Consider the following 15541-nt stretch of genomic DNA (forward strand, 5'->3'; position numbering starts at 1 on the left):
TGACAGCCAAAGAGACCATTCCCACATGTCATTTCTCCCAAACCACAACTTTATCGTACACCCATCTACGTCATCGTAGCGCGACAGACCTCGGCGAGGATCACCGCAGATCTACACACCATGCGCTCGGCGACGCGCACGGAGCGGAGCGGCGAGGGGAGGCGGAGATCTGCGAAGCCGCGCCGCCGCTTCCTGCTCCTCCTCCGCGGCTGCCCTGAAAACAAACCCACGTGTGGACCCGGAGACTCGGCGGCGCTCAACAAAAGCACCCCGACACCTTCGTGGAACGACACCTCTCCTCTGTTGGCCAGGTGAACCGAGCCCCCAGGAGGTAGGCAACATCCTGACCCTTCAACCCCTGGTCGGTCTCTCTGTCTTTCGGTCTGCTGGGGTTGTACTCGCGGCGGACCAACGGCTAGGCTAGCGGGGGTACCGGCGGAACCAACGTCTTTCCGGTCGCGGTTTTGGCTGTTATTTAACGTTTATAACGACTCATGTGAACCCAGCCCCGTAGAGCCTTTGCATGCCCGACCTTGCCTCATGTCGTCGGGTTAAGACGACTCGTAGTCGCCGGGGTTCAGACCTGGGGGACGGTGGCATCGTTAGCACGATGCTAACAACGGCTTCTCTGGCGTTAGCCGGCGCCCACTAAAGTTCACTGGCGGATAACTGACACGACGTTTCACATTTAAAAAATCTCTAAAGCTTAACTTATTAACTTAACTTGCAGAAACTTACAGTTTGTCCATGTCTTCTGCCATGTGAAAGGCGGTGGGTCTGGTTTGGTAGGAGTCGACTGACAAACCGTTTACTGCTCCTCTGGTGGGAATGCTTCAACTGAGCTACCAGTTTAAACATCAACTGAACCAGTTTAAACACCAACCGAACGACCAGTTTGAACCCCAACCGAACGACCAGTTTGAACCCCAACCGAACGACCAGTTTGAATATAAACTGAAGTAACGGCTGTCCTCGTTTCACGCGATGTTGGGGTAACAGTCTCCAAAGCGCGGGGGGGATCTCGTCCAGTGGTTGCCAGGGGCAACCAGATGCGTCTGTTTGTTTGTTTCTTTCTTTCTTGAATGTGCCGCTGTTAACACCTGCATTCCCCTCACACGATTAATTAAAGGGTGGTTTAATATGTTACACACACGGCCATCAGTGTAGACAGGTCATTAAGCAGCAGGTAGGGGTTAGACAGTGAATACAGAGACCGGTCATTAAGGAGCAGGCAGGGGTTAGACAGTACAGAGACAGGTCCTTAAGGAGCAGGTAGGGGTTAGACAGTACAGAGACAGGTCCTTAAGGAGCAGGTAGGGGTTAGACAGTACAGAGACAGGTCATTAAGGAGCAGGCAGGGGTTAGACAGTACAGAGACGGGTCATTATGGAGCAGGTAGGGGTTAGGGCATCTCTCTAAAGGATGCCTACAGGTAGACTGGACATGGGGCATCAAACCAAGTACCTTTGGGCTGATGGTCTAACACCATCGCTGATACTAGAGAACAGCTCAAGGAGGGGATACGGCATGTGAGGTGAAGTGTGTCTGAAACTCTGAACATTTTGGAGAAATAATCTAATTGCGATTATTTCAACCAATATTGTGGTTTAGTATGTGATTTTTCTTTTCAAAGATCCTTTTGTTTGGTATTATTCACTAAACAAGCAATAAATCACGCTATAGTATGACCAACACAACATTGGACGCAGTCAACATATAAACTCTTCCTTCCTTTAGGCCAGGCCGATGTGTTCAGATGAATTGATGCATGAATTGATTGATTATAACATCTTTGAAAAGCAAAATGACGACGTCCGTTCGAATCCGTTAATCGTTCAGCGCTAGTCCGAAGGGTCGTCTGCTGACGGTGGTCTCGTGGTCTTGTGGTTCTGGTCTCCAGAGGAGACGTCATGAGCTTCGTGGAGTACTCCGAGACGGTCCAGGAGGGGGACGTGGCCATCGTCTACCTGGGACACGAGTCCATGATGGCGGTCAAGGTGCAGAAGAACGGCCAGACCCAGACGCGCTACGGTGCCATACGCCACTCCTCCGACCTGATCGGCAAGCGCTACGGGTCAAAGGTCACGTGCAGCAAGGGCGGCTGGGTGCTGGTGCTGCACCCCACGCCGGAGCTGTGGACGGTGAACCTGCCCCACCGCACCCAGATCCTCTACACCACCGACATCGCCACCATCACCATGATGCTGGAGCTCAAGCCCGGCGCCGTGGTCTGCGAGTCAGGTGAGAACCCCGCAGAACCACACCTTTTTGTTTAGAGAACCACACCTTTTATTAAGGGAACCACACCTTATTCACAGAACCACATCTTTATTCACAGAACCACATCTTTATTCACAGAACCACATCTTTATTCACAGAACCACACCTTATTCACAGAACCACACTTTATTCAGAGAACCGCTCCTTATTCACAGAACCACACCTTATTCACAGAACCACACCTTATTCACAGAACCACACCTTATTCAGTGAACCACACCTTATTCAGTGAACCACACCTTATTAATAGAACCACGCCTTATTCAGAGAACCACACCTTATTCACAGAACCACACCTTATTCACAGAACCACACCTTATTCAGAGAACCACACCTTATTCTCAGAACCACACCTTTTTATTTAGAGAACCACACCTTATTCACAGAATCACACCTTTATTTCATAGGACCACTCGCTACCAAGTATCTTCAGGCCTGTGGCCACATTTTAGGTGTGAAAATGTTAGGTCTTTCTGTGTTGTTCATCCCGCATGGGACAGGCCAGCCCATGCTGTCTGCCTGTAGTCCTGGCGTCCCAGGAGGAACATGTGCGCATTGCACCAAACTCGATAGGCAGAGCATCTACATAAGACCTTTAAGTGACACCTTTCCTTTCCAAAGTATTTCATTCGCAAGTCAAATATCTTCTGTGACCCGGCATACGTATCAGGAGGGTAGTTGTATGTCTGTGAAACTGAATGATTTCACGATTAAATCAATTGTTTTCCATGTAAAGTTATAATTTATTACAATTATATTTATTTATACTTTCAGTCTTAAGTGTGTGTGTGTGTGTGTGTGTGTGTGTGTGTGTGTGTGTGTGTGTGTGTGTGTGTGTGTGTGTGAGTTGCAGCAGTACTAGATCATGGTTAACTGCAGTGGTGTCGCCCTGCCAGCCTGTCACTGTATTGATCGAGCACCGTCCATTTTATTAGTCTGCTAGGAAATGTGCCTAGTCAGCCACACACCCCCTTCTCTCTCTAATGGGAGACTGTCGTCTGCATTATGCTTCATGCCTCTGGCATTAATGCAGACCCAAATGTGTGTGTGTGTGTGTGGGTGTCTGTACGTTTGCGTGTATCGTTGTGTCGTCTGTTTGGCCTCCTAACTCCCAGCCAGCTGTTCTCCTGAGGCCCTCTCCTACCCCCTTCCGAACAACACGCCAACTTCCCAAAAACCAGCTTTATTCTCCACAGACTTCAGGGCTAGAGTAGAGCCACTTCGATGCGTCAGAGCATACGACCCCGTTGTCCTAGCAACGTGTCAGGAAGGTAAAATGAATCATGGCTCTTGTGAGTTGAATTACGCTAACCAAGTGCTAGACGTCACTGGGTCTTGTTTCTTGATATTAAAAATAAAAAGTAAATATTATTAAAATGTATGCGTCAGGGTGTAAAACTTTTTAAATGAACGCATTAAAATTACGCTAACCCAGTGCTAGACGTCACTGGTTCTTGTTTCTGGACCAGCGTGGAGCTGGTGCTGAATTGGAACCTGTTACTCCGGCCCGGAGCCAGGATTATTTACGTGGGGAAGCAAAGAACTGGTTCGGGATTGGCACTGGCTCCGAACCCCCGAACCGGCACTGGAACAGCGTTGGTGGAGAAGGGGTGTACGTGATTGGTGCGCTACGGTCCGAGTCCTGATGGTCCGACGCCAGGGCTCCCATCGCCTCATCAGCCTCATGCTGCAGTCTCATGTGCTGCACGGGGCCACCACACACAGCACGGTGCACAAAGAACAATGGCCTCCTTTAGGAGTGTGGAGACTGGGGACTGGGCGCCAGCGTCCGCCATGGAGAATTGAAGTGCCCTGATTTGTTTGTCTTTGTAGCCTGGTTGAGGCCATCAGAAGGTTCTCCCGCCTCGTAGCGTTCAGCACACACACACTCAAGAATGTCATGTCCTTCAGTGAGGGGGGAGGGTGACTTTGACAGGGGGGCCGTGGAGCTGCACTGCGATTGTGGCCGATAGGGATGTTGACTCTGTTGACACGCCCTGTGTGGACTAGGGAGTCACCTTGGAGACCAGGAGCTCACAAAGTGAAGGTGTGTTTCATAAGGCTCATAGTCTATTGATTTATCTTCTATTGAGTAATTTAGGAGCCATTTTTATCCAAAGAGACTTCTCGGGAATCCAGATACATGTCATGAAGGGGCAGGGGTCATCCTTCTCTCAAGAGTTAGGCTACGTACATTGGCCATTGGACCCGGAACCCTTTGGTTCGGGTTCCGACACCGTACTTCTTGTAACGTTAGTGAGGTGTGTATTGGAGATGTGTAGCTCCTAGATGGGACCCTCCTCAGAGGACATTAGGATGTTGGCGCAAAGTCAGAAGGAACTACCTCCTTTGTCCTTGGGAGATGTCCCACAATGCAATGAGGCAGGCTGCTTTAAAAATAGTCTGTTTACATGAGAACCGCATGTCTTCATGTAGAATCTAAACTAGGGGTTTATGATAGAAGCAGCATTGATGGCTAAAAATAGTCTGATCCACTATTGCTGCGGGCCCCCAGGCTGTACCAGTGACTCTGGGTATGTGGGACATGAAAGGCAGCGTTCTGCTGCAGGGCCTCAAGGTTGTGAGTCCGGTTCTAAACACCAGCAGCCCTTCATGTTCTGGCTTCGGTCCGGGGAACAAGGAGCAGGTTGTTTCGCCACCTGCGATGCTTTTGCATAGATCGCGGTTATCTTTCTATGTGGCGATGATGTCTGGAACCATTTGGCTCCACATAGCTGCTTCGGCGCGTTCATGACAAACTATTGGAGGAGGATTTGGTTTTATTGGTACACCTGTTAATCCTGCCACTGCGTACCAAGTCCTGCATCCACCCTGAGGAAGCGGCCCCTGACTCTGCTCGGGGCTGTGCATGGGCGGGGGGGGAGGTGAGGAGACGGGGCCTGGAGAGCAAGGAAAAGACAGACGTCTGGAAGAGGAAACAAAGGAACCTTTGGATACCGATATGACGGCTGCGGTTGGTTGGGTTCATAATCATAAACGTAGAGCCTTAGTGTGCCCGCTTTACAACTCCCCCCCCCCCCCCACCCCCCCCACCCTGCTAACGTCACCTTTCAGGGGTTAAACTCTCTGGTTCTCTAATCTGTCCCATCAACATGCTGACCGAGATTAAACACCGCGTTGCCGCCCAGACCCAGTTACACCCCGCTGCCGTCTCCACGGTAACCGGCGCTAATGTGAGTGTCCCAGATTCTCAGGAAATTCATAACCAGGATATCAATTATCCCTTCAGAATGGCCGAGGGGGCTCCCTTTGTCCACAAGCGGACCCGTTCTGCCATTCTCTCCGTCTCCCTGTCGGTGGTCATGTGTTGTGAACATTGGGGTCCATTGTTGCCGCGAGAACAAGGGCGGGGATGACGCAACTTTAGCAAGAGCGGGGGTGGCGGGGGCATAGAGACGAGATGTACTAGATCACAGCCACACACTCCAGGGTCACATGACAGGGCTGTCGCTACATGGCTGCGTGTTATTGGCTGACGGGGCTGGGAGACTGCTGTTGAGCAGGGCGGTTGGAGATGGTAATAAACACCAGATTAAGCTCTGGAAGTTTTTACAGTACAAACGAGCACACTGATGAGGCTTGGGCTGAACCGGAGAAACTGGGAGCTTTGCATAACTAGCAACTTCTGTGTCGTGCACGCGTGCACCACGTGCATGCGTGCGTGTGCACGCAAACAAGCAACTTGGTTCAACTTTTATTTGGCCACGATGCGTCTTCCCAGATTCCACCCTGACCATTACCACACAAACCCTGTATTCAGAATGTGACCATCTCTCAACCTGTTAGACCCCCTTGACTTTCCGTCACCTGAGAGCCTAACATGATCGTTTCAAGGTCTTATTTGATCCTGGCTACTTCTGCCTCTGTACTGATGATCCCCTGCCTGCTCCTTAATGACTTGTCTCTGTACTGTCTAACCCCTACCTGCTCCTTAATGACCTGTCTCTGTACTGTCTAACCCCTGCCTGCTCCTTAATGACCTGTCTCTGTTTTATCTTACCCGTACCTGCTCCTTAATTACCTGTCTCTGTATCATCTACCCCCTACCTGCTCCTTAAGGACCTATCTCTGTCATATATGTTTCTGAAAGTACTCAAGGTTGGTTACAGAGTTTTGTCTCTACTGCGGAGTCACATGGAGCACGGGCGTCACGACAACGGGACGATGACATAACCTCAGCTTTGCCCACACTGCTCCACACGGCTTTAGACGCTGTGATAAACACGGTCCAGATAGTGGCAGTCTGATAGCGGCGTCGTGTCCCCGTGATGTGGTTCAGTCCACCTGGCCCTGACCTCCTCAACGGTCGAGTGGAGTGACTTCCATTAAAGGGACCCTGGCAGACTGTCAGGATTTTATTGTATATTGGTGGGGGATTGTAATTGTATTGGGTCATCAACTGAGGGATGCTTGGGCAATGAGAGCAACGGTTCTTTGTTGAACCAACTCTCACAGGGTATGATAAAAGGTTAATCGCCATGGAAACTGATTTCGGTCACCTGTTTACTGGAAGAACGAGGCTCAATCTCACTCACACACACTCACTCACTCTCTTGTTGTGGCTTAAGCATTAACTTGGGCTCTAGGCCAGCTCATCAGTCATACTGGAGTAAGCTTTCGGCTAGCGTTCGCTCGCTCTCAGGTCCTTTCTGAGGCTCTTCCTCACCACCATGGTGGGACCAACCTTACTTACGGCTTACCCAGATGTCTCTTTTCCCATGATGCATTGCCCCCCCCCCCCCCAGATCCTAGCCTGACCTAATCTTCCTTAATCCTTCATCAAAAACTTCATGAAATGATTGCTGATAGTTCTATCATTACATGGGTGGCATGGTAGTGTAGAGGTTAGGGCTGTCTCACTCACAAGTGTAAAGTTCTTGGTTCGAAACCCAATGTCCGCAGCCCTCCCCCTGCATCCTCGAGCGAGTTTGAGTCTCGCACTCCACCAGACCTTCCAAGGCGGTCTTCCTCGTTGAAGAAGGGTTTCCTCATCAAGCCTCTGTATTGTCCCCCCCCCCCCCCCCCCCCCCACGACAGGAACAGGAAGTGGGTCTCTGTCCCACGCCATCCTGCGCACCATCGCGCCGACCGGCCACCTCCACACGGTGGAGTTCCACAAGCAGCGGGCGCTGGAGGTGGAGCAGGAGTTCCGGGAGCACCGCGTGGCCCACCTGGTCTCCGTGCGCAACCAGGACGTGTGCCTGGACGGCTTCGGCGTGGAGGGCGTGGCCGACGCCGTCTTCCTGGACATCCCCAACCCCTGGGAGGCCGTGGGCCACGCCCACAGCGCCATGAAGAGACACGGTAGGACCATGACTGCAGCGCTTTCACGTTGGTTACGACGAGCCGTCCGCAGAACCCGTGAGTTTAGTACCGGTTTGCATGTCCATGACGTTGGGCAGTGCAGTAAAGGCGTTTCCGGAGCTGTGACTTAGCCACTCGGAGCCAATCGGGTTTCACGTGTTCACACGGTTGGGCCAGCCTAGAGAGCAGGACAAGAGCATCCCGGGTGCTCAGGAATCTGAGCACAGACACAATGTAACCTCGGTAGTCATGGTGCTGGAGATAAAGGTTCATGGAGAAAACACCCTGGTAGGCCAGCAGAACACTCCCAACAGAACACTCATGTGTATGGAACGCAATGGGAGAGTTGATGCACTGTGTGTGTGTGTGTGTGTGACTAAAAATTAACGACGTCCCGTTGTCCCGGGAACCTAATTAATTGTCATCGGGAGGATCGGTAATCTCTCTCGGGTCGACCTTGGGATGAAGAGAATTTTGTGGGCACTGACTTGATTTTTCTGTGTAAGTTTTCAACACCTTCTGTGAACCCAAACAGGTTCGCGGTCGGTGGAAAAGACTTTTGTGAAATGTAAATGGAAAAAGGACTGAGCTTCGTTCAATTGGCTGGCGCGCCCGCGTTTGTGTTTTTCAGTGAGACACAGAGACTGCTTGCAACAATGGTTTGGTGATGGCCTTTGTACACTGCCAAACCGGTTCGGTCGCAGCTTGGCACGCCCGGCGATTTCACCATCTTATCTCAAGTTTCCTGTGTAAAACCGAGGGGGTCAAATCCCACGTTCGTCACGGCGCGGGCTTTCTTGGTTCACTGGAGATGTCGGGGCTGCGCACGGAGTCTAGATTAGAGATATGCGGATGAGCTGTAATGTCATCCGTACCCGCTGCCTAATATCAATATCCACCCACCCGAAGCAATGTTTTTTTCAACAATTGATACCCGCATTGCACCCACCCGATCATCTGGTGACCAGACGTCCCGATTTTGAGTTGCGTGTTCCGCGTTCCGACAAAAGCCTGTCGGCACGCTAAAATGTCCAACCACCCTGTTGTCAGCAATTACATAGCCACGTTGGCTATTACATAGCCAACGTGGTCTTATTATAGCCCGATCATTAACTAAAAGACGCATAGAAAGAATAAAGAATCCAGCATATTTCAACAATGTGTGTGAGGGCATACGCAGCAGGGATGATCGCACAGTGGAATGCTTATGGAAAATGGCGGAGATGTTCGCGCATTTCAGACGCAGGGAGATTATAGAAAAATATATCTCAAATTTGTCAGTTTGCCGTTTTTCTTGTCAATATGTTAACCTAACCCCCAACCCGTGGATTATCCACGGTGTCCGCGGGTATGACCGCCAACCGCGCATCTCCAGTCTAGAGCTCTATAATTTGAATACTCCCGAATGTTTTTATTTTTTATAGAATGAAGACACTCGCATGCAAGAATGAGTTCACGTCTGAGTGAATGCTACAAACGCGATTAACTATTATCGTGCAAAAGTGCAAAAACACCAACATATTCTTTATTTTGCTGACCACCGCTAAAGCCTCGCAAGGACAGTTCCTCTGCGTCTCTCGTAGACCGCACCATCTTTCAATGTCTTCGTTTATTGCGACTGCATCAACTTCTCTTACATAATCAGCAGCGTGCGGATTTCACTTTCTCTCCAGTTAGAACTCCAACTCCCCCGGAACCGTGGAACCGTCGCATTTACATCAGAATGAGAGCAAATAAACCGCCAATGTGTGCAGGGTCTGGGAGGGTAAATTGGGGTGCTAGCTCAAGCTGGCAATTTACCTCGGGCAGCGTAAACGCACTGACCGTGCTGCGAAAAAGGCGTGACCAGCTCCTGCTGCGAGCGTGGTTTCTCCTGCATGAAACGGGTGATGTCGGACTGGAGGTCTCGCCTAGCCAATGACACTCTGAACAGCCTCATGCAAATCTCAATGCATGAACCTCCTCTTGACGAATACAACTCACTAAATGCACTCACTAAATGGCAGAACTGGCAGAAGGTCACGTTCTGTGACTGAGGGTGTTGGTTGTCATCTTGAAGCTAAACAAATCTAGTCTGGAAATAAATATATTATTTTATCAACATAATGTTTTGTGTTTTTATTGTATTATCAGTAAGTAACAACTCAAAATGTAAAAGATTCTTGGGAAGATTCGGGACGATTCGGGACGGTTCAAAATGTTTTTCGGGACGTTTCCGGGACGGTGGTGAAAAAAGTTAGTTTTGTGTGTGTGCGTGTGTGTGTGTGTGTGTGTGTGAGAGAATGTTTGTGACTCATCCAGGCTTGATGGACAAAATGACTGGACACACACACATAGACTTGTGCTATCTCATAACAACCTTGGCCTGTCAATGTGTCACACTAGGATGCAGAAACAATAGCGCGTGATGTGTTTCCATGGTTACCTGCCCTCCCACCGGGGGGGAAGGGGCAGGTCTGGGCAGAGGGGTCGTTCCCGTGGGACCCCCTCATGGCATCGACCCCATGGCCCTCTTAAAGGTAGCCGGGCTGTGCCCTGGTGTATCCATCTGAGAACACGGCTGGAGATTTAGATCTCTACCCTTCTAGGGGTCATGGGGTTCACTGCTCCAAGCTCATTGGTCAAGCCTGACCAAAGGGGCAGAATGCTGGAATGATGCTTCGTAAGATTAGGGAGCTGATTTTAAAAACAAGGCGGTGGGCCGGTGTGTGTTCAGTGTTCGGTCCAGTGGGGGTTCTACAGCTGTTTAAATATGTATAGCCTTCAGCCTCTAGGCATAGCCAGAGAACTTTTAATTGAGGTGCTGGGAATGAATTCCATTAGTGTGCGGGGTGGCGGTCCACTTCCATCGATCCGAGTCTCGGTCGAGCAGAGAGGCTCCCCACCGTAGCCACGCAGAGACACAACACCATCTGTGGTTCCCGGCTGGGTCCTGGGTTCTGTACCCGGGGGCTTTCTGTTTACATGGAGAGGCTGGCGCCCTCCCGGTGCACCCTGGGATGTCAGTCTGCCCGCCCCGCCTCGCATCTCGGGACATCAGTCAGACGGACACAAAGGAAACCGTAAACTGTAGGGGAATGGACTGCACACTGTTCTCTCTGTCCCTGCTCTCATCACTCTAGTACCGCTCTCCTCTCCTCCTCCATCGCTCTACCTCTTCCTGTCTCCATCCCTCCTTTTCTCTCGCTCTCTCTCTCTCTCACTCTCTCTCTCTCTCTCTCTCTCTCTCTCTCTCTCTCTCTCTCTCTCTCTCTCTCTCTCTCTCTCTCTCTCTCTCTCTCTCTCTCTCTCTCTCTCTCTCTCTCTCTCTCTCTCTCTCTCTCTCTCTCTCTCTCTCGGTATCTTTCCCCTCACGCTCTCTCACATATATATCTTTATTTGTTCTCTCCCTTTTATGGTGCTGCTGCTACTTACCCACACAAACACACACACACCAGCTATATGTGCCCTAGATGTCCATACAGGGTCATGGAGCAGGAGGAGGAGGAGGTGGTGTGTGTGCGCGTGCGTGTGTGTGTGTGCCTTCTCTGTTCTGTGTTTATGATGCTCCCGGAGCTAAACACAGAATCTTTTCCGTCGGAACATCAGCAGACCACTAAGTCACCTGATGGGAGAGGGTTCAGTTCTGCCTCCTCCCGCCATGGTCAGGACAAACTGTTTACACAGGGCTACGGAGCACGAGTTAGTACCATGTAGAAGAGTTACTAGTATGTAGAATGAGTTAGTATGAGTTTGTACTATGTAGTACGAGTTAGTGAATTGAGTTACTATGTAGTATGAGTTAGTACTATGTAGTATGAGTTATTGGACAGACAAAGCAACTTATGAGTGGGAAGGGGTTAAGGGTCATCTTGCGCTAGGATGCCTACCAGGAGAATAGTCCACATCGAGGGTCGTACCCCGAACCGTTCGGCTCCCACCAGTTGATGCGTGTCCCCTTGGCAACCGGGCTGTCGTGGCCGCAGACCGCTGGTCCAGAGTTATGTTCTCCTGCAGTAGAATTCCTTTAGTTTCTGGCTCCAAGCCGGGAACGCGGTTAAATGATTAGCTCTCTGAACTCCCACCAGAGAAAGCACACACACACACACGAACACACACATTCGAACACACACTCACACATTCGAACACACACAGTCCATTAAGGCGCTTTTGTGTGTTCTACAGTCTGGAGAGAACACTCTGGAGCGAGCAGCAAACTCCCGGGGCCACACGGTCCACCCCCACCCTCTCCTACAGAGCCGGTGCGATCGCTGATCGATTGGCCATGGGGATTGATCGATTGGGGATTGATTTGATTCTTTAGTCAGTACCTTGCCCTCCCCTGGACCGTCGTCTTGGTCGCTAGGCAACAGCCGGTTGTGTTTGCACAAGGCTGAGAGCAGAAGTTTGTCAAAGGATCGCCCGCTATTTGAAACACGTCAACAGTCTCCCCGCCGCGTGGCCGTCCCCAAGAGTCCTCTGATTGGCCGGCTGTGGCCGACAGCTGACGTGTCATCATTCGAAAGGGCTGCCCCCCTGTGTTGAGGGGGAAGCTGAACATGTTTTTATTGAAATATGTTTCCATAAAATTCCCATATCACATGCTCGGGTTATGATAAATAGGACCGGACCATGCGACCCAGACCTATGTCCAAGTGACCTGGTTAATGTGTCACGAACGTGCGGGTGGGGCGGTGTCTGAGGAAGCGGTCCCCGCGGTCGCTCTCCATATTAGGCCAGCAGGGTTCAGAGGGTCCCCGGGGAGGCCGGACCACCGTCTGGAAGACCTCCCAGTGGGGAACCCTCCGGGAGGAGGGAGAAATGGTAGAGAGCAGTTCAGCAGCTCTCCTCTGCTCTGAGGTTAAAGTAGAGAACGGTTCACCGGCTCTTCTCTCTTTGTTGACGCTTCTTCAGTCAGGCTTTGGGTAGAACTGCTTGTTTCTGTGATATTTTTTAGTTTGTTTTACAGTCGTATAATAATGTAAAGCAGTCTTTTGGCCATGGAAGGTGCTTTATAACTAAACTTTACTTACAAAACATACTGTGAGAGTGAGGTCATTGATGCGCTCTTGCAATACATTGCTATCAGCACTTTAATGTGAACTGCTCTTTGCATGAATTATTCAAAGGGATTTATGGCTCATTTCTCTACAAAGTAAACAACATCCCAAAAAAAAGAACAATCTCTGTTTATCTTAGTGCCGGCCTCAGATAGCCATGTCCAGCTTGTGTGTGTGTGTGTGTGTGTGTGTTTGTGTGTGTGTGTGGGTTACGGGTTAAGTGGATCTAAAGTGACCATGCCAAGTGGGTAAGCTACACCTATTAGCGAGCCGGCCCCCACCTGATTCTGGTCCAACACAATCCTGGAGCATCGCTGTTAGCTGACCCTGTTACTACCATCCACTAGCTAGTGTTGTAAGCACACCTAGCGTCATGACGCTAGCATGCTACCAGTTGTACTGTTAGCACAGCCTCTCGCTACGACAGCTAGCATCATGACTTTAGCATGCTAACGGTTGTATAGTTAGCACAGGCTCCCGCTACGACAGCTAGCATCATGATGTTTTCATGCTAACAGTTGTATTGTTCGCCCAGCCTCCCGCTACGACAGCTAGCATCATTACGTTGGCATGCTACCAGTTTTGTTAGCACAGCCTCTTGGTATAGTGCCTTGCGTCATTAGATTATCACATTACGAAGCTAGCAGCTGTTAGCCTCATATCAACTGTTTTCTACACGTTGACCCGTTCCAAATGTTTTGACCTCCCCCCTTGTATAACCACATACATGTTATGGTGGCTTCACTTCCCGGTGATTACATGTAGGCACGCTGGTTGCCGTGGTAAAGCAGGCCACAGAAGGGTAAAGTCGGCTGGTACGAGAAGGAAGAAGCCTTCATAGCGTTGTTTAGCGTTATCAGCTAATACTCTTCACTTCCTCTTCACTTCCTGACTCCGCCTCACCAGACCGGCTGTCAGCTGCGTCCAGATGTTTACCTACCGGACAGAGTCACCAGCTTGTTGCCTGGTCACCAACGCAGCTCCTAATCTCTTTAAGCAAAAGCCTGGGTGGCTGTTGTTTAAAGACTAGTGTTCCTGTTTTGTGCTGTGTGTGTAACAGTTGTGTACTTACACTTTGTACTTGTGTGTGAGGGCTGTCGCTATGGCTGTCTGTGATTGGTTGGAACGGTGTTGTGACGTCCTCGTGGTTCGCAGGGGGCCGTGACGTTCTGTCAGGCTGTCACGGCGTCCCAGCGCTTCGAGTCTCGCTTTTGTTTTCTCACGTGTCACATTTCTCACCCTTCCCTCTTCCCTGTTCTCTCCCCCTCCTGTCACCCCCTCCGTCTCGCTCTTCCCCCTCTGTCATCTGTTTTCTTTCTCTTTTTCTTTCTCTATCCTTTGTGCTCTCTCTTTGCCTCTCCCCTCTCTCTGTCTCTGTCCCTCTCTCCTCCCCTCTGTCCCTCTTCCTCACCCCCTCCATCTCTCTCCCCCCTCTGCCATTTGTGTTCTTTCTCTTTTTCTTCATCCATCTTTTGCTCCCTTTCCTCTCCCTCTTTCTCCTCTCGGCCTCTTTCTCCCCCGCCCACTTTCCCCCCTCCCTCTCTCCCTCCCTCCTCCCTCTCCCCCCTCTCTCCTCTCCCCCCTCCCTCTCACCCTCTCCCCCTTCCCCCCCTCCCTCTCTCCCTCCCTCTCCCCCCTCTCTCCTCTCCCCCCTCCCTCTCACCCTCTCCCCCTTCCCCCCCCTCTCTCCCCTCTCTCCCCAGGGGGCCGCCTGTGCTCGTTCTCCCCCTGCATCGAGCAGGTGCAGCGGACGTGCGAGGCTCTGGCCGCGCGGGGGTTCCACGACCTCAGCACGCTGGAGGTCCTGCTGCGCGTGCACGACGTGCGCACCGCGGGCCTGCCGCTGCCGGACTTCGGCCCGGACGGCGGCCCCGCCCCCGCCCAGGCCCCCGGCCCGGCGCTGGCCCCCCACGCCTCCCTCTCCATCAAGACCACCACCCCCCCGCGAAGCATGGCGGGCCACACGGGCTACCTCACCTTCGCCACCAAGCCCCGCGCCTGACGGAGCGTCGGGGGAGGCACTTTGAACCGGGAGGAGCCGATGCCTCGCTGGTTTCCTCAGCTCAGTATACATCAAACGTTTCCCATGGTGCATTGCCTCAAGAGCTTAATGGTTTTCCAGAAACCACAAAGATCGAATTTCAATGAAGGTCATTGATTGGTCGGGATTGCTCGAATCGATTCTTCTGTTCATGGGCCTTAACCATCCAGCGGCCATCTTGGCTCCGTCTTTGCTCTGAACGTGGCCACTAGGTGAATAAGGGCTCATGTTAATAACCTTTACCTAAACCTTACCACAACGAACCCTTAACTCAACTCACCACAAACGAAGCAGTAACTAAACTTCACCAAAGTGTGCTGCTGAGTTTCTTTTCTCTCTAAATGGCCCGTCTGAGGAAGCTTCCCAGACGCTTTTATTTTGAAGAGTAACGTCAGCCAAGTGTAAAAGCCCTTTGGATTTACTTTGTTTTACACTTGAGGCATAGATTCCCCTCACTCTGCTGTGTTGCTTGAATCAAGTCAGTTGTTTTATTATAATAAGTTGAAGAATCTTCTGGCTGATTACTTGCTTTTTATAATCATTTCTTAAGACAAGACTAATTTTATAAGAGGTTGAAGTGATGTGTACATGGGGGAAATGTATTAAAGTGTGTAAAAAGTGTTCTGTTGTCTTGTCCTGATGTCAAACAATGTGTCAAGGTACGTGTTGAAGCACGGAGGCAATTCTGGAATCAGATTGGCTGATGTCCATCTGCAACCCAGTTCCGGAGCCTCTCATTGGCTAGACCTTGCATCTTTCCAAACAGCTCCAAACTTCCTCTATCTGCAGAATATTATGTAATCAAATGAGTAGCTAAATATAACAGGTTTGAAATATAAACTTAACTTGACAACGG

At 50.8% G+C, this 15541-nt stretch overlaps 1 protein-coding gene across 1 annotated transcript; it reads left to right on the plus strand.

The window, feature by feature from the left end:
* The first annotated feature begins 218 nt into the window (after positions 1 to 218).
* On the plus strand, positions 219 to 15272 carry trmt61a (tRNA methyltransferase 61A). Its single transcript, XM_079751936.1, has 4 exons — positions 219 to 331; positions 1901 to 2241; positions 7339 to 7605; positions 14348 to 15272. The coding sequence occupies exons 2-4, from the start codon at positions 1911 to 1913 to the stop codon at positions 14644 to 14646; spliced, it is 897 nt and encodes a 298-aa protein (XP_079608062.1). The 5' UTR covers positions 219 to 331; positions 1901 to 1910; the 3' UTR covers positions 14647 to 15272.
* The last annotated feature ends 269 nt before the right edge of the window (positions 15273 to 15541 follow it).

The sequence above is a fragment of the Pollachius pollachius genome (genome assembly GCF_949987615.1).
Source record: "Pollachius pollachius genome assembly, chromosome: 15".
NCBI lineage: Eukaryota > Metazoa > Chordata > Actinopteri > Gadiformes > Gadidae > Pollachius > Pollachius pollachius.